At 33.8% G+C, this 20541-nt stretch overlaps 1 protein-coding gene across 1 annotated transcript; it reads right to left on the reverse strand.

Moving 5' to 3' along the window:
* Positions 1-11278: 11278 nt before the first annotated feature.
* LOC130636984 (acid-sensing ion channel 5-like) lies at positions 11279-13442 on the reverse strand. The gene is made up of 5 exons (XM_057446839.1): positions 13394-13442; positions 13270-13349; positions 13005-13046; positions 12808-12961; positions 11279-12582 (listed from the first exon to the last, which is right to left on the reverse strand). Exons 1-5 carry the CDS (start codon positions 13440-13442, stop codon positions 11279-11281), a joined length of 1629 nt encoding a protein of 542 aa, XP_057302822.1.
* Positions 13443-20541: the final 7099 nt, after the last annotated feature.

The following is a 20541-nucleotide window of genomic DNA, read 5'->3' on the forward strand; positions in this document are numbered from 1 at the left end:
TTTTTGCTGCCGTCAGCAATTTTTTTGTGACGTAATTGAAAGCTTGAAATTTGCTAAATGCCACTATCTGCTTAATATTTAATTACTTTTGTTCCAGAGTTAAAAGTTATTTAACATATTTTCTGGTTTTTACGTGGATCGCATAAGAAATTGTCAAAAATTGCCCGAAAATCTCTTTTTTCCGATTTCATTTTCAAAATCGGGAAATCGGATTAATCACGTGTCCAAATTGTGGAAAGTGATTTTTCTTAATAAAACAAAGTTTTGTTGCAAGTTTCAAGTTCTAAGGATAATCCTGACAGGAGTTATTAAATTTTCTCTATTATAAGGATTTCATAGAGATATTTTAGGGGTAGTTTCGAGTAATGGCCAACATCAAAGCCTGTGAAAGGTATGGGACCTAAAAATTTGACATGCTGCTGTCTAATAGATAAATATTGAAACTCCGTCAGGGGGGGAATCCCCACACCCCCCTCCCCCTATTTGGAGTGCTTCCATGCATTAGCTATACTTTCTGAGTTTCAAAATTTAAGCATTTAAGCCAATAAAGATTTTGTACAAAAAACTCTATATCAGGGCCAAATAAAAACCAACAAGTGAGGTTTTTGAACAAATTAATTCTTCTAAGGCCAGTATACAAGAAAATTTAGCAGCAAAATAACCTATTATATTTTTAGGCCAGTGATATGCTCCACCGACATATTTTAGATATTGTGATCATTTACAAATAGTGTTTTTAGGATTAATACCCCACATATTATAATACTCCAATACGTCTTTCTGGCTGTGATTTAAAAACACACACACACACACACAAATACATGTTTTTTTTAAAAAAATCACTCACCTGATAAAAATTGGCATTCAATATGTAGTTTAGCAATGAATCATCCCCTGTTTAGCTATACATATTTTTGTGAGTTGAAACTTTATATACGAAGAAACAAAAACGTATTTCAGTCTGATAGCAATTCTTCCCTGGGATCCAACAACAGCAGGCAGCTGCAGGTCATGAAATAGACTTTCAGCACCCTTTCCAATTTAAAGACCTTTTGCTAATATTAAACAATTTGCCTAAGCTACATAAATGGAGTGAATTCATAGATTTTGCTTTTATCTGCAAAAACGTAAGTTTCCTTAACTTTGTGTCTTTTTTATCTAAATTTCGCCTTTACAGCGAACGTCAAATTTGCATTATGCCCAGTGTATCTGGACTTTTTTGCACACGTGACCAACCTGTGTCAGGTTGAATAACGTAATAATAAATTAAAGTTTATATTAATATAATTTCTTGCCACTGCAATACAAAGTTAACACGCATAATTCCTTCTCCTTCTGTTTCACAAAAAAAGTTAGTATCGTCTTGATAAAGTTCACGTACTGTGATTAAGGTAGGTTGGAGGGCAGCTGGTATTATAGACGTTGGAAGTAAAACAAGAGAAACTGATTTTCAAAGAATCCTTTCTCAAAATACAGACATCATCAGACTTGGGTTTTTTAATTTCGTGATTCGCGTTATTTTAATGCTTTTTTGGAAATCTATTGAGCTGAATCGCGGTAATTAATTTCTTTTGTGAGTTGTTATAGGCTTTTTGCGTTAATTTCCTCCGTGTTAACTTCGTAAACGTTAATTTTGGGTTCTTGCAAATCAGAGATAAGTGGTCTCCATAAAGTATTTTGTCTTCTTATAAATAGAAGCAATTTGTATCTACCCTTTAGTTTATTTAAAAAGATTTCTTATGTAGTTGTTGGACTACCAACAATTATCGCGCGTATTACATAATACACATAAAAGAGCCATAGTAACAAAATACAAGCTCAATAAATGTCCAACTTGCTTTGGCAACATTTTAGCTCTTTCGTGTTTAATCTTTAGAATGCGCTAGCTATCTTTTTTTTACCAAAATATAATTAGCTTTTTAAAATTTGTGTTGCAATAGGTGCCAAGGTAAAAACCTAGTTGGCTCGTGTTTCTAGTGATAGGTGGTCTAATTTATTCTCTTTCGAAAACATTAAGAATACTTCTTAGCTCGAACTACGTCTTTTCAGTTATGGCAACATAACTGTTAGACTGCCTGATTTTTGAACATATATGTTTCGTCGTTACAAAACTACGGTTATTAATCAAAACTTTAAGTTTTACCGGCAAAATACTGATAAAGCTAAATATGCCAGCTTAAAAGCAAAAAAAAAAAAAAATAATAAATCTTGCGGTTTAAATTGATCTTCTTATGAAGATATTCGGAGATAAAATTACAACAACGTTAAAGGATTATCACAAGGGACTTTGTCTGGAAAAATTAGTACATACAGAAGTATTATATCCTATATGTTTAGGATTTGGAAATGGATGATTAAAAACAAGAGGAACAAAAAAATAGGTAAAAACCAGCTTAATACTTTTAGGAAAAATTCATTTGATAGCGTTAATTAACAAAATTCAATTTTGTCAAGACATTTCCGTAAAGGTAACCGAAGTAACCTTTTATCCACTCTAAACATTGAAGGCACATAATGGCACAAATTATTTCTTCTTTCTGACAACCTGAACTTTTTGATAAGATAACACATCTGTTTGTTTGTTTGTTTTTTCTACCAAGTCTACTCATTAGGCGCTATCATTCACCACAAATCACCTCCAATTTTAATTGTACGCAAAAATGCACCACTTCTTACCACATGTGGGTGAACATAGAATTCATATAAATTTATTGATTACAACTAAAACAAGATATGTTAATATCTCTACAATAGATATCACCGATGCACCTATCACAAGCCCTATCAATCCACCAATTTCACATGCCATTTGATCCCATGAATATAACTCTTTCTCTTCCATCAACATAAACGTATCAACCCGTTGATATTGCAATGCAACACGGTATAGACTATCTGACGCCTTTAGGGATGTTGTCACTACACCTAACTCAACCTCATCACAAGGAAAGGCGCAATGAGGCATCTTTACTGGTTCCGATTGTCCGGAATGCCATATACAAAATTCAGCATCTCTTATTGTTTTGTTCCGGTAATATTTCATTTTAATATCACTTGGAATGAATTGCTGCACGTAATCTAACCCATCGCCGCATTTTTTATAAATCTCGACATAGTTGTGCGATTCTATGCATCCGCGTCTTGTGTATTTACCAGGAAATATATCACCACTTTTGTCGTTTGTGCATTTGGAAGGAAAAGGTGATGGTAGCCTTTTGATGACTGTTTTATCTAACCGGATATTGTAACGAATGTAGGGTTCGATTTGTATTTTGTAAGTTACGTCTATTTCGTGGATTTTTGGGTCGTGAGGAAGAACAAAAAGACGTGGTACAAGTCCTAAATGAGCAGGTGAAATGAATTGGAATTCTAAATCAACATGACTGTACACATGATCATACACATCGCCTTTTGGATTCCATCGAACGCAGGAATTGTTAAATTGACTGACAGTTTGAAAATATTCGTTCCTGAGGCACTTTCTTCCACTCCATGTTTGGCATTTTGTTACATTAAAGTAGCCATTGCTCCAGAATAAATCGTTCTTATAAGTTACATTAGTCCAAATATTTCGTCTTTTATTCAAACACGGCAAGCTACGATTTTTATGTTTGATTCTTGGCGCCACTCCACAGTATGCAAAATAAGAATCGATCAGTAACTGCTCCTCGCAAATTGCTAAACTTGGAAATGGATTTTCTTCTGTAATTTGAGATCTAATTTCTGTATACACTGCATATTTCATAAATTTTTTAAATAGGGCATGGACAAGTAAAGTCGAAAGCAGTATACCTCCTAATACCATAAAAAACCAAAAAGCTGATTCATTTCGTTTGCCCTTAAAAGCTTTAGTCAACCCATGGACTGTAAAAGTATCTATGTAAGTTTGTATTTTCGCCTTTAGGACATTCTTTTTATTGATTCTCTTGTCATGCCATGCGTTATTCTCGTCATCTGTGTTTTTCACGAAGTCTAAAACCGGGATCTCTTTAGATGCATTTAGATACATACAAAGGCAACATGCATTAAACTCAATTTTCTGTAAGTTTAAAAATAAGATTTCTGTTATAATAAGGATTAATTTGACAATAGAAAATGTGTTTAGTTATTTATCAAATGCTAAGAAAGCAGGGAATCGTGTACGCTCTGAAATTCCCACTTGGGATTACCAATGAAAAAATTGATAACTTCGTAACTGTTTTCTAATCTTATCATAGTACAATAAAAACTGTTTGGTCTATCTATGCCAAAATTTTTTACCTGCAGTCAAAAGTAGAGACTGGACTTACATGATCGATACGCTTTAAAGAATTGATACAATAAACCTCAAATGGAACGTTTTTTTCTTTCTTAAAACCTGGTTTTTATAACTTTGCCATAAGAAAATCTTTAGAACATAACACTGGTTTCAAAAAAACCAAACAAAATATCTATGAGTTAATAAATACAATATGTTTTATCCATCTCTTTCGAGAGATATTACCCTCGGACAGCGTATTGACCTCGCAAGCTCCGTCTAGACTTTTTACCTTGTAGTTAAGGCATTTTAGCCAATCAGCGCCGCGGATTTCCTGCATGAACATCAGTTGATAAGGGGGCCGTGGCCTAAGGTTAAGGATCGACCAGCCTCTAGACATTTTAAAATCCAAGATATTGTTTACATGTGAATAATATGAATACCTCTTTGTTGTTGGTGAATAAATTTTCCTTCCTCTATAGTAAAAACATCTTCTTTTTGTCCAAGAACTTCACTGTTGAAAATTACTTCATCGTTCGATTCTGAAAATTAAAAAAGCCTCACTAGACAAAATTATGAAATGTGGCTGCGTTTGTAGGGCGTCAGACCAGGGTTGTTCTTAACTGTGCTAATAAATAAATGTTCTTTTATAGAGCGTCTGCTCAAGACTGCAAATGACTGAGATACAACACTTGATAACATGGAAAATAATGGTAGCCTTCAGGAGGATCAGAATTAGTTAAGTTTGTTACGAGGCACTGCAAACCGCAGTCAAGACAGTATTTTTTAACACTTTTCCAAAACTTTGCCAAAACAAAATATTGTGGATGGTTAGCTATATATTCTAGATAAGCCGACTGATCCGCTCAGCGAACCCTACATTATTTATATGTCCACTTGGTTTTAGCATCTGTTTATGGTCGGCTCACTGGGTGAGATTTCTTTTTTCTCAACTGAGATATCGGTATCGAAACAAGATTTTTGTCATATAAACACATCAAGCAACTTGCCCGATGGCACTTTTGTTAACACGTAATCAGTTTCTTCTGTTATAAAACTGATTTGATTGTTTTGCATTGGTTCATAATTTCAATGTCAGCCCAACCTCTATATGAATAGTTCCCTTAAAGAAATATTATTTTTTACAGTGAAATTCGCTCAGATTGGCAACGATTTATAAACGGCTTTTGTTCAATTCCATAAGTTGATGGTGGTAAAAGGTACAAGAAATTAAACTTAGGAGCCTTTAGGAGCGCTAATATTCCATTAGCCGCTTTAAAAACTAATTTATCGTGGTTAACTTTTTATTGGTAAAAGCTCCACTTAAGGCTTTTTACGTTGTTATCGAAGAGGACAAAAAGATTTCATGCTGTTCTGGCAGCTTCTCTCAATCTGAATTATATACTTCGTTGGCTTTTTAAATATTATTGTATCTACAATTAAAAAGAACGCTCTGATAACAACAAACATTATAGGAAGTGTTTGTCTGGCAGTTGAATTAATAATACTTTATTTGTACTAATTTTTACGCGTACTAATTTTTTCACGTTTGTTCAATCCTAAGATGCAATTTAGTATAGAAATCGCGCTCTAGACAAATAATATAAAAAGACTGAGTGCACAAAGACGTTTAAAAACTCATCTATACTTGTCTAAAACCTTGAAGAATATTTCTAGTTATTAATAAAGTGATTTGAAATTGCTCGAAATTTAACATGCGCAAAAATTAGTACGAACAAGGTAGATAAAAAGCACAATGCACATTTTTTTTCTTGATTCGCGAAATTAATTCTGCCAAAAACGGTAACCTGAGGCGAAATAACAAATACTTAGTAATTCCCAGTGAAGTGTAATTCCCAAATTATCATCTTTAAACAGTATACTTTTTGTTCAAAGGCTTATTTAAACTTATTGAAATCTGTTTTTGTTTTTTATATTAATTTTCCTTGCTTGTGGAGAAGAAAATTTTGACATCTAAGACTTATGATTTTTCATGACATTAGTTTTAGGCAAGGTGCAAAAAACATTGTACTGATCCGAATGGTGTTTTTCTCTGAAAATGAAGCAAGTGCAACGAAACAAAACACAGCTTTTTGAACTAAGCATCGACTAAGCACTCATTCGGTCTTGTGTCATTACTTTTACAATTAAAACACATTTGTACATGACTAACCATTGCTTTGATAAAACAGAATTCATGCAAGAAAATTTCAACATTTTTACTTGCGTATGGATAACTCACCTTTTGATATACTGTAGTTCCGACAGCCGTCGTTGCAAAAGTCATCCATTAAAATTCTAAATATGTAATTCTTAGATGTAATTATTATTTTATGCTATATATATTTTTACTTGTTTGATAATTTTTTTCTTTGAAGAAAGTAAAAACAAAATCAACCAGGCGTATGCAACATGTGATTGTTATCAAAAATTCATTCAAAAAGTCGAAAAAAGTGTGTGAAATAACACAGAAACCTCGGATAAAAGTTTCAAAACTTTAACCATTTGTCAAGCATAAATAATTAAAAGTTCTTGCAAACTTATTTCAGGATTAATTGCAGAAAACCCTGCCTCAGACACAAAATTAAAAACTATTTTTAAAACACTTTTTAATTGGTCAGCGTAATATTCTATGTTTGCTTGAAAGAGTACTAGAGCGATCATTTAATTTTAGGAATTTAAGGAGGAAGCTCATTCAAAGGTGGCCATTAAATGGCCATTAAATATTTTTAAAAGAAAACTGACATGATTTAAATAGTATTTACGTGAATAAAAGAAAAAGAAAAATGTATAAACACAACTTTCATAATAACAGCAATTTACCAAAATAAAACGGTCTTACAAACCAATTTGATTGTATATTATTTAAGCTTTATTTAATAATTTCAAAATAACCGCCACATTTTATTGAATCAGCGCCTGCTTCGAAAAACAGGTATGCTTATTTGGGGTAAGGGAGAGGATGGAGGGGAAGGGGGGGGGGGGGGGTCAAAAATAATACAACAATCCTGGCAATTTTTCATGACAAAGGGTCAATACTCGGCTGCCTTCAAATTACCTACTTCTGCATAAATGTAGGACAGGCACACACCGTTTAAAATTTGCTTGACGCATTCTCTTGCATGCCAGCACTACTAAATAACCCACGTCAGGGGCCGCGGGGTTTCCGAAATTCTTGGAAATGGCCATACTGACGGCAGCATTAGTTAGCACATTTCATGACATAGGATTTGAGCAAATAACCTAAGATTCTAAGTTTAAGTCTTCTTTGAATTTGAAAGTGAACTTTAAGAAACTGCAAATGATAAAGAAATAGCCTACGTAATTACTTGTGCAGTGGCGATCTTCAAAATTAATTGTCTTGTGTCTTGTTTTGATCAGGATTGTAGGTGGTAAGGGGTAACAAGTTGTATAAAAAGTTTATTATTTTTCATATTTTCCGAAAACAGAGCAATTCTTATTTTAAGATTGATTGGATTTAAGTGGTTTCTGGTATCCAGGAAACTACTGCCATTTCAACTTGCCATGTGGTGGGACATTGTATAGATTGATTTGTGAGGATTTTGTAAGTTTGAACGAAGACAGCATCTGATAGCATTGGAAACTGATATTCACGATATGCGTTTAATGCCAATATAACCCAATCTTTACCGAATTACAGAATGTAACAACATGTCGGTAACAGCTTATTGTGCAACCTTAAAATGTTACAAACTGTCATTTTGTGTTTTAATTTTTGCAGCTAACCGCTGTAAGCATCGCGTTGTGAAATTTTATCGGATAGGCGTTTTCATAACTTTAATATCGGATTGCATTCATAACGTGGGAGTTTCGAAAGTGGTATAACTTGTATTGGATAGGTACTACAACACAAAGAAATATATACTGAATGTTGTTTCTTTTTTATTTAAAATGTAATGTTTATGAATTACAAACATAAAGACAAATAAAATAAAAGTAACTATAATGACACACAAATAAATATGTTTCATATATAAATACCCATATTCCTTCTTAGCAACATTTTTACAAAGTTTTTATGGCTGTGTGGGTAAAAAAGAAGCAAGTTTGACATGTACTTACAAATAACTTGTAAATAGTCAGGTCTTTTGTAGATAAGAAAGTAAAAAAATAGTCACTATTGCGTGATATCAAGGCAACATTTTTGTTATTACATATACATACATATGTGTGGCCGTATGATTAGGGCGTTTACTTCGCAGCCATGAGGTCTATGAGATCCACAGCTCGGGCATGTTTACCACAGCTACAGTTAACCCATGCATATGAAGGAAGTTCAGAAGGTATGCCGCTGTATGCCCATTGTATACATTTAGAAAGCGACTGTATAATGTAGAAAGTATTGTATCATGAAGAAAGAAAGAGCGACTTTGGTAACACAGCTGCCAGCAATGAATATCCAATCTCGATAGTATCATTTAGAGCTAATAATAAAGTTAGTCGACACCCTAAATAATGAACACTTCATATAACGGATAACAAGTGATTGCACAGGCTAAAACACGGTTAAGTCTTTACAGGGTCTCTCTTAATAGCTCTCTTAATAGCGGACAGCTATTAGCGTACATTCTAACAGACAGTTATTCCGTTCCACAAACTTTGCTATCAAAATTTTTTTCTAATTCGCAAACAGGCAGAAAATAAAACTTTTTTAATTTGAATTTTATCGATCGTATGATTGGATCATTAGCATCGCACAGACTTGCTTTTCAATCCACTCCAGTGCTTTCTGGCGTCTAGAATAATATAATTTTACTATTTTCAGTAAAATGAATAGTTAGGTCAATTGGAGCATTTTCTCTCCTCATGAAAAAAGTTAAATTAAACTGAGTACTGAGACTGCTGTATACTTAGACTCTTTGACGTGGACCGTCGTGATCAGAACCCGCCAGACCCGCTCCTTGCTTTACTGCGAAACCACGTACAGCCACATGGACACAGAAGGTTATCCAGGTTTCGACGTACGTTAAGTGAGCTGTGAATGAAGGTAGCCTTGTGAATGTGGAAGCTACGGGAAACCATACGTATTGTGTCTCGCCTAGTGACACGCGATGCGTCAGCTGTCACTGTAGAAAACGTTGCAACTCTGTGGCAGCCACGGGAAAACCATACGGTATTGTGTCCCGCCTAGAAACGTAACTATGGAAGCCTGTATTTTCTCTGATTTTGCGTCTTGGTGCTTTGTCACAGTACTGTATTGTGTTACAATCAGCGATGCATTGACCGTCAGCTGTGACTGTATGTAATCTTGTGATTGTGACAGCCTCTACGTGTGGTTTTCTCCGCTTTCGTATGTTGCTGAACAATATTGTGTAACATGTTGTCACACATACTGCGTAACATTGCAACTGTGGAATCTTGTGTATTCTATTTTGTCTTGTTGCTTTGTGACAGTACGGTATTGTGTGACAATCGCCGATGCCTTGAACATCCGCTGTTACTTTAAGTAAACTTGTGAATGTGAGAGCCTCTATGTGTCATTTTTTTCGCTCACACAATATGTTACCACACGGTATCGTGTTACGCATTGCGACACGCTGTGCTTGGAACTGTTGCAACTGTGGAAGAATGAGTATCCTCTGCTTCTTTGTCTTCGTCCTCCGGGACGATAGATGTTGAGTGGTACGTCATTCCATTTGTCTGCAATTTACAGAGAAGTTATATCATACACTGCCACACTAGCCATAAAGAAAAAAATCACGGTAAGATTTACAGCACATGTTGTGTAGTACGCCCAGCTATTGAGTTGATGAAAAAAATTCACACTTATCAACTATTTATGGGCTATGTTTATCATTACATGAACACTAATTAAGTATTAAACGATAGTAACCGTTTCAGTCAAGAATTCAGTTACAATTTCTTTAAGCAAACCTGAATCAAGGTTTGTGTACCAGAGCTTATAGAAACCTGTTTTTAGCAGACATATAGTGATTACAACTAAGTAGTCTGCTATTTAAAGAGTTGACTGTAGTATCTTGATAATTCAAATTAGTTTATAATATATTAGCCAATCAAAATTAAACGACCTCTGACATACATATCCTACACCCCTCATTAATTACCAGCAACGACGGGAAAAGCCATGCTACAAAGCCGAATGCAACAAAATGGGACTCTTCTAGCTGGTATTTTCTTTTTGCTACATGTCACCCATTTATTTATGTAGTTTGGTACACAGTACTACAAAACATTCTGAAGATGCCAAGAAATCCTCGGAGCTCCAACACTCGTCCCAAGTGTTGGAACATAAAGTTCCTAGTATTCTTCTTCTTGAGATTTATATTTACTAGATTATAGATGGAAGAATCTACCTACCTTTAAAATATGCTGACAGGTGTTTCACAACTGTATGAAACGTTATATATCTTGTTTCCAGGAATTTAAGGACATAGAAAAAACAATCAAAACATTCTAGGGATGAACTTTAATTTACTTTTATCAACCTTATCATCGGATTTTAGGTGTTTTTGAATAGAACGTAGTGTAGGGGGTAGTTTTGGGCTCCCAGTTCTGGGACTAAAATTTAAATCCCGGCCAGTTACAGGTAATATGTTAGTAATGCACAAAGATGCTCTATGTCAATGTCAAAAATGGAGACTGACGCTTGAAATGGTACATAAAATACCGCTCCCTAAGTCAATAAGCCTTAGACTTTCTTCCAACTTTTTATTACTGTAATATCTAGGTGTAGATTCCAAGCTGCATTTAACATTGAATAAGATAGACCGTTTAAATTTTTTTACTATGTTTCACCAAGAAGACCACACTGTATTTGGCGACTTCCACGTTTTAACTGGAGAAAAAAAACGAGCCACAACAAAAGCTCCGTAGATTATTTTCATAGACATCATAGACAGGTCTTCATTGCATGTGGGAAAAAATGGTCTTAGTATTAAAGGGTAAAATATGTATATTTAAAGTGAAATGATTTTAGAGACAAGTTACAAATATGGAATACAAAATGCAAACCAAAAAACAAGCATTTTTTTAAAAACACACATATATATATAATTAACGCTACACAAATCTTTTGAACATAAGTAGAAAAATATAAGCAAATATCTCAACTAATGATATAATTGACGCACCTATTACAAGTCCTATTAGTCCACCAATTTCACATGCCATTTGATCCCATGAATATAACTCTTTCTCTTCCATGATTTTATACGTGTCCACGCGCTGGTATTGTATGCTTACATGATACACATACTTGTTGACTTTCCTCCTCCTTGAATTTTTTTCATGAACCGCTGTTAATATCCCTAAATCTAAATCTTCACAAGGAAATGGACAATCCCTACTTTTCATTGCCTCTTCTTGTCCAAAATGCCATATACACATTTCTGTCTGTCTAATAGTCATATTACTTTGGTACCGGCGCACAATGTCTTTAGGCATAAATTGCCTGATGTAATCGAATGTATCTCCACATTCTTTAAACATTTTAATATAGTTTTGCGATTCAATACAAGATCGTCTAGTGTACGTTCCTGGAAATATATCACCAGTCTTTTTGCTACTGCAATTTGATGGATATGGCGCTGGAAGGCGTTTAATCACTGTCTTGTCAAGCTTAATGTCATATTGTTTGTGAGGTGCGAGATCAACTTTACTCGTTACATCAATTTCATATATTTCCGGATCATGTGGCACGGCCATAATTTCAACAGGTGAATCAAGATACGCTGGAGGCGTGAATGTAAAATCAATTTCAAAGTGGCTATAAATGTCATGCATCGTTCCTTCGTAATTCCAAGTTATGCATGAATGATTAAAATACCTTAAGGATTTAAAGTATTTGCTACTCGCGCACCTTTTCCCGCCCCAACTCACACATCTTGTGATATTAAAAAGTCCGTTATACCAGTACTTATAGTTATCGCTTTTAATTTTTCTATATGGCATTCTATGTTCATGTTTGCATGTCACGTTACTTCGAGCATGTTTTGATCTCGGGCGAACACCACAGTATGAAAAATATGAGTCAATTAGTAAACGATTCTCACAAAAAGTTACACTTGGAAAATAATTTTGATCTGTTATTTGAGAACGAATTTCTGTGTATATACCAAATTTTAAAAACTTTGAAACTAATCCATGCACAATAACTATAGATAAGATAATTCCTCCTAACAACATTATTGCCCAAAATATTGATTCTACTTTAGAGCCAGTCATTACCTTCGTTAAACCGTGAACAGTAAACGAGTTGACGTATTCGTCAATTTTCTTTTGAATAACTAGTTTTTTCGACATTTGAACCTCGTGCCATAAATTGTCATCCTCACTCTCGTCGACAGATTCTACCATCACGACGCCTTGAAAACAGAATGAATAACTTTATTTATATCCATTCAAGAACAAAATTTTTAACTTTGAAAATGGAATACCTTTATGCGAGAAAGCTATAGCTTTCTCAGTAACCAATCATCTTGCTCTGATACATCTTCCAAAGGAAGTCATATAAAAAAATCTTCCTAATTCCCTTAGTAATTTCATTATTTCATTTAGGTTAATTTATAAATCAACATTGTAAACTTTACCTTCGTCAGTGATGTTTTTCTCATCTTCGTCTATCATCATCTCCACCATTTCAAGCTCGTATGTATTCCCATTCACATTTGTCCCATTATGTTTTTGGGTATACGGAACTGTGCCCATCTCTGAAGAGATGTTACGTGCTTTATTTTCAGGAATCTACATAAATAATATTCTACATTAATAGTAAATGTTTTTATACACATTTAGGAGATGGGTTTCTTAGATTTGGATGACGAAGCCACTATTGAAAGAGTAGTGACTTCCAATTTATTTTGATTAAATTAATAAATGGGAAAGGTAGACACTCATCCCTTTTACATAAGCAAGAAGTTATTGTACACAATGAATTGTAACGAAAATTCTTTGTTTAAATTTATAACCTGTACGAATCGAGTAGCTATAAAATGAAAATTACTAAATCGTTTTATATTCCGAAAAACTAAAGTAACACGATTTTTAAATACATTATACCCTGTACTAGTTATGTCTTGCGAATTAGGGGCAAACTGAATTTGAACCTTGTCGGCTGCAAGTACTTTCAGTGCTGAAGTCCGTTTTAGTTGTTTGTAAGAATAGTAGATGCAATACCTAGTCGATCTTTATATTCGTTTTTCTCAGACAGAAAAACTCGATTCATATTTTGTTTACGACTGCATAAAATATAACTTTTTCAGACCTCGTTGTTTTACCCCACTTTTAAAAATTCTGTCATGAGACAAAACTATGACGGTTTAAAATACAATATATCTAATATAAATACAAAAACTACAAAAAAAAGCATCAGCCAATTCTGAAAAAATAGATCTTTGATCTGTGGCAAAATTCTCACCTACAATTCCATTTTCCGCGTATTGATAAAATTTTCTCGCACTCGAAGTTTTTTCTTCTTTTATTGCAGGTGAAAGGTGTGACAGAGAGAAAAGAAGAAGAAATAAGTAAAGAATTGAAACTTTCAAAAAAGTTATTAAAAGCTTTAAAATCTTTTTCTCAAAAACCTAGCTTTAGACTTCAGTAGGAAGAGATAAATCTTTCACCCTCTCTTTGCATAGTGCAAAGAGCCATCTATAATTCACCATGGAGGAATTTGTAAGGAAATCCTGTCTACTTTAACTGCATGAATCAAGCAGCTATATTAATCAATAATACTTGAGAATCCTATTTTTAGAAGAAAAAAAACACAATTTGACAATAAAATATGTCTTACTACAAAGTTAACAGGCATTATGTGTACGGTTTATGAGTAACGAATTGTTGTGAACATATATCAATACCAGTTGGTGTAAATCAAAAATGGCAATGCATTAACAACTAAAGGTTATATAAAAAAATTTTCAGGTTTATATTCGTTTATCTTCTTCTTAAATTTATGCTATCATAAAGAAGCAGAGAAACAAACTTCAAAAATCACAAAAATCGATAAAAGTAACACACGAACAAGCTATACTAAAAGACAGGCAGAGTTTGATTTTTTTATCCAATACAATATACTTGCAGACCAATATTATTTTACTTTTCCTCTATGAAGAATAATAATATTTCAATAATTTCTTTACGTCGAAGTAAATTGAGAACTCACGTTCTAAATTTCTTCATCAACTTCGAAAAAACATGCAAAAGTTCCATCTGCAAATCATAGCAAACTTAAACCAAAGCTTAATGTGATGAACAATCTGATAAATTATTAAAGATATATTCCGTTATTTATCACAAGTTTGTTCCTCGATATCGAGTGTTTTTTTTTTATTTCTTTAAATGTGGTTCAGAAGGTAATCTCGTGCTAACATTACACGAATGTTTATGCCTGATTGTGGATTTTTTGTCCGCATAAAGTTAGTATTTTGCTTTGATAATTTAAATCCGTTTCGGTTTCTCCGCAATAATAATACACACAGTATCTTTCTCAGCGTCAGTGTTCCAGTTACATTATAGTTACGACGATGCAAATAAATACCATTTCATCAACACCTGCCAGCTGCTTATTTTGAACCTCGGTTCTAGAGATTTATAGCTGCCCAGAAAGCAATATAAGCATTTACAATGCTTTAGTTTTTTAGCATTCAGACGTGTTTTATTTCAATTTTATAGACATTTAAAACTAGGAACAAATAAATATGATATTGCCATTCTGTAGGCGTGGTTATATATTGAAAAGTATTTTGTGATAATATTTTTTTGTTTTAAATACAGAAATTATATTGTTGGCTGTATGTTGAAGCGCCCATTCGAATGGGGCGCATATTTAATGAAAATCGTATATATGGGGTTTCTATCGCCTATCGCCTGTAATAACACAGTGTGTCAGTGTTTGTGAGGGGCAATTTCGAGATATGTGTTCATTTCTTTTCATGTTACCGAAAAAGTTATACGTTGCGGCACGACTTTAATAACATTAATGAAACCATTACAATGCGCTTTAAACTTTAAGACCAAATAACTTAGACGCGAGGTGGTGACGTCAGTTATTTTTCACTGCGCAGCTAACTTAGAGCAACCTGGGACTAAATTGGGTAAGTTTTTCAAAGCTGTGTCTTTGAATTCTTTTCGGAATGGGAGAGTTGTCATTAAAAAACTTTAAACTTCAAATTACTTCAACCGTTTGTCGAAAGTACATGATCCCATACATTTTCTTGGTCACCATTTTAGGCTCTGCACAATAGAAGCAACGACTAAACAAATTTCTGAAAAAAATATTTTATGTATTAACAGGTTACGTCATCAATATCCAAATGACGAATGTTCTTTATTGTTTTTCTACCTAGGAGTTACCTGCATTATTCAAAATAATTTAGGAGATACTCTTCCTACGTGTGGGATATAACAAAGACAAAAATGTTAACGGAGAAAATATTTAATTGAGTATTTTAATGTTTACACTGGTTAAGATTAACCAGTACAAAAACTATTGTTTAACTAGCTTGTTTTAATCCTTACGCCTGTCGCCAAAAGGCGAAAGAGCAGATTCGGGAGAGGAAAGAGAAAAAATGTGGACTAGTTTTTCCTGTTTTTGAAACAGATTTGTGATAATAAGTATTCTACATTCTCGGTGACATTGTACATTTTTTACACAAATATGACAGCTCCTCACTCAATCCAGGACAACTGTAATTTAGACTATGATGGTCTACAGAAAAAAATCTTTTTAAGCCATACACTCTTCTAATTAGGCTAAGAAAATCGTCCTGCTGCCTGTCGCTCTTTCACGGCTGATTTTTAGAACTTGACCCGAATGACTCGCCTTTTATGCTCCGTAAAAGAATTCCCTATCTATTTTTTTCAAGTAATTATTCAGTGTTCCGTTACAACAAGTCAAGTAATGTCTTTCGAACAAACTCTAAGTTTATAGTATTCATAGCATAAGGTTCCGAAGCTTCTGTATAAAAAGGGAGATGTTGTTTGTGACATAAAAAGGCGATTATGATGTACTTTTGACAAACGGTTAAAGAGATATTGGGATTTAAAGGTAGTTCGATGGCATCACTAACCCTGTTGTGCGAACCGGATGGTATGACCCAGCTTTGCGGAACTTATTCAATTTTGTCCTCAATAGTCCCTAGTTACCCACGCAGTAAATAAGGCCAGTTATTTCCAACCGTTTACAGATATAAAGCCTTCTAGGTTTATATTACAATTTATTAGTTTGAGTGGAATCTCTCTATTTCGACTACTCTATCTCGAACTTCCCTCTATCTCGAACTAAAGTTTTGGTCTTTTTGTTGTCCGCCTAAGGTATTTTCCTTTCTTTATCTCGAACTTTCTCTATCTCGAGCAAATTTTTTGGTCCCTTGTGAGTTCGAAATAGAGAGATTACACTATATTTATAAAATGTCAGCTTCAATTTTAAAAAAGAAGCAACTTGCTCAAGATGTGTTAAGAAGTGAGCTTAAAGATGTACTTCACGAGGTTGAAAAACGTGACTGAGTTACATTTATTGGACAGTTATATTAAAACATTGACAAATAGTCGGGAAAATAATTAATTTTCTAGAAAAAGAAGATGAAGTAACAGCACAGGTTGGTGAAAACTTCAAGTCTAAGCGAATCATTGGGAGCTCAATTAGTTTGAAACGTCTCGGCTAGCAGTAGCTCAAAGCGCTAAAATTCGGGATGAGTGAATTTAAAACTTAGTGTCAGACATACGAAAAACATTGTTACTGCAAAACCTCCCAAACTAAGGGCCAAACCATTTGATGAAAATCCACTTCATTAGAAAAGTTTTTTTGATTCTTTTATGCATATAATTAGCAAGTCAAAAATGAAAAAGTTTTCTTTTCTTAAGTTATGATCACAACTCATCTAGAGACAGCCGAAACTGTTTCAAAGTTTTCAATTTTTTTAGTGCCTGACTAACCGCCCAATGAAAATCTGCACGCACCCTGGTATTGGACTGGACACATATTTGAACTAGCCAGGGTAGTGGATATAACTTGGTATGTTTTCATATTTTTTTTAAAAAAAAACACAGCTTTTAATACATTTTTTGGTAACAAGGGTTGCCTCGAAATAAAAGGTTTTTTTCTCGGCTCCTTAATTAAACTATCAGAGTCTTAGTGCAACAAATCTGTTATCGCAAAAGATGATAATTAAAGTCAACGCCAAATTTTATGCTTCTCGCTGACAGTGTAAACAAACAAACAAACCCAGAAATCGTCAAAAATATATATTTTAAAATATCTCAATTAGCGCCCAGTGCTACACTAACAACCCAGTTAATTAAGCGCCCATTAATAAGATTGGTAGTGGGCTCTTAGATTATCTTAAGGTTGTTCGCTGATATCTGTGGTAAAAATAGCCGCAAAAAAGGAGCCCATTTTAAAGTGCTACCGGCTAAAGCATAGAACAAAAACCAGTAAGTACAATGTGTGTACATGTTTTCTTACATCTAAAGCTGCCAATTTCAAAGCAATGTGCTATCATTTTAAGAAAGAATTTTCGGATTTGAAATATATTTCTCAATCTAAAAAAAATATTTTTGGGGAATGATCCTTTTCAGCTTCCTTAAATTTAACCTCTACCGCGTGGACAAGCAGAAGCCAAAGTAATAATTTATCAAAAAGCCATTTTATTATAAAAACACACGAACTTATGATAACTGTCATAAGTACACGCATTATAAACACTTATTAACGACAACCAAAAATATGTAAGCCAAAATTTCAACTAATGATATCACTGATGCACCTATCACAAGTCCTATCAAACCTCCAATTTCACATGCCATTTGATCCCATGAATATAACTCTTTCTCTTCCATGATTTTATATGTGTCTACACGTTGGAACTGAATACTAATATGATACATAGGACTACTGTTATTCTTTCTTTTGCCTTTCCTCTTGTGATAGGTTGCCATTACTCCTAAATCTAAATCCTCGCATGGAAATGCACATTCTCTGTTCTTTTTAGCTTCTTCTTGTCCATAAAACCAAATACATTGTTCAGCTTCCTCAATGGTTGTATTCCTGCCGTATGTTTTCTTGATATCTTCGGGAATGAACTGTTTTACATAATCTAACGTATCTCCGCATTTCTTAAACATCCCAATGTAGTTTTGTGATTCGATGCAAGATCGTCTTGTGTATTTTCCTGGAAATATATCCCCTGATTTTGAATTGGAGCAATTTGAAGGGAATGGGTATGGCAGACGCTTGATGACTGTTTTATCCAGCTTAATATCAAAATGTTTATCCGGTTCTAAGTCAATCTTCTTTGTGACGTCAACTTCATGTATCAGTGGATCATGAGGAACGGCTAATATTTCCGGTGGCATATCTAACGTATCCGGCGATTTAAAGGTGAAATCGATTTCCACGTGGCTGTATATATCATGCATGTCTCCATTATAGTTCCAAGTTATGCATGAGTGGTTAAAATGACTTAACGATTTGAAATAGTTACTGTTGGCGCATTGTTTTCCACCCCAACTAACACACCTCGTGATGTTGTAAACTCCATTGGACCAGAACCTATCATCTTTTGAAGTGATATTAGGGGATCGTATCTCATATGGTTGATTACAGGTAACATTGTGCAGGGCATGCTTTTTTCTGGCAGGAACCCCACAGTATGCGAAATAGGTATCAATAAGCAAACGGTTTTCACAGAAAGTTACACTCGGAAAATAATTATGATCTGTGATTTGAGAACGAATTTCTGTGTATATACCAAATTTTAAAAACTTTGAAACTAATCCATGCACAATAACTATAGATAAGATAATTCCTCCTAACAGCATTGTTGCCCAAAATATTGATTCTACTTTAGAGCCAGTCATTACCTTCGTTAAACCGTGAACAGTAAACGAGTTGACGTATTCGTCTATTTTCTTTTGAATTAGAAGTTTTCTTGATAACTGAACTTCATGCCATAAATTATCATCCTCACTGCTGATATTGTTCTTGTCAACAAATAGGTATCCTGAAATAACAAGACCTTGTTACTAGCATTCTCATCAGGTTTTCTTACGCTTAAGAGAGATTAGGATTAGATGTTAATCTTTGCTTTATACAATTGGCTTTGGCGTAAAGCTTTTATCGCCGCATTCGTTATCTAGAGAAAATTTTAAAAAATCGAGGTTCCTGGCAAAAAGCCAACTAAAAATTTGTTGTGCAGGCGCTATATGAAGAACAATCTTCCATAATAACGACATTTTTTATTAAAACTAATTGTCTCTTCCACGTTTTTGTGTCAAACCTGTATGCTCAAACACTTTAAATTGACCAAAAATATTTCTTCATTTAAAAGGTTATGTGTACGTGCTTTTATGATGGATGAAAAAACTCTGTGAGAGCGTCTATGTTTATTAAAACTAACTACCCAAATCATTAAAGCATTGTATCCATCTTTATTAAGATATTTGAATACAAATTTTAAAGTTCAAGACATCGAAACCTTCCCATAATTTTAAAATCGGCTGAGTGTTTCTTGTCGTAATCTTTGCATGAAGTACATTTTTACGGCGCCCTGCAAATGTTAGTTTTCTTACCTTCGTCAGAGCTCTTTTTGTTATTCTCTATCATAATATCCATATCTTCAAGCTCATACAGTTTCCCATTTACACTATCACTTCTTTGTTTGTGATTACATGGCGTTGTTCCCATGCTTTGATATTTAGTGTTGTTCTAAAAATGGAATAGAAGTGGTGAGTAGCAAGAAAAAAATAAATATTCATTAAAGCCAAAAAAGTAATGAATATCAATAACAGATTTTTTTTCGCATCCTGAATGGAATGTAATCAAGGAACAAATTTTATTTAAGTATTTTCCTCCAAAATATCAGTTGAATTAGTCCGCTTTACAAGCAGCACCTTAGCAGTGTTTAACGCTAGTTTGCACCAATTTCTTAGATTTTCCACGGTTTAATGTGTTAAGAAGATTTTATAAATATATCTGGATAATTTCTAGCCGAAAGTTAAGAATATTTATCCTGAAATGAAAAAAGCACTATTTTTAAAAAAGCGTATAAAAGAAAAAGAAGAAGTTGAAATAAAAATTGTTTTCACCTTGTTTATTAAAATTATTAAAATGTTTCACTCTGATAATTTATATTCTCAATCCATTTAAATCTCTCCTCAAACGTTTATATATTCGCCTTTTTAAAATCACATTCACCGCCTCACCTGAATATCAATGATCGAGTGGATTATCACATCTTTGTATACTTCTTTTAAAAAGAAAGTTAAATTGAGATATTCAGATTTACAATTGAAATTATATTCGTTTTCTAATATCTAACACCTAC

Source organism: Hydractinia symbiolongicarpus, chromosome 3, assembly GCF_029227915.1.
Source record: "Hydractinia symbiolongicarpus strain clone_291-10 chromosome 3, HSymV2.1, whole genome shotgun sequence".
Lineage (NCBI taxonomy): Eukaryota > Metazoa > Cnidaria > Hydrozoa > Anthoathecata > Hydractiniidae > Hydractinia > Hydractinia symbiolongicarpus.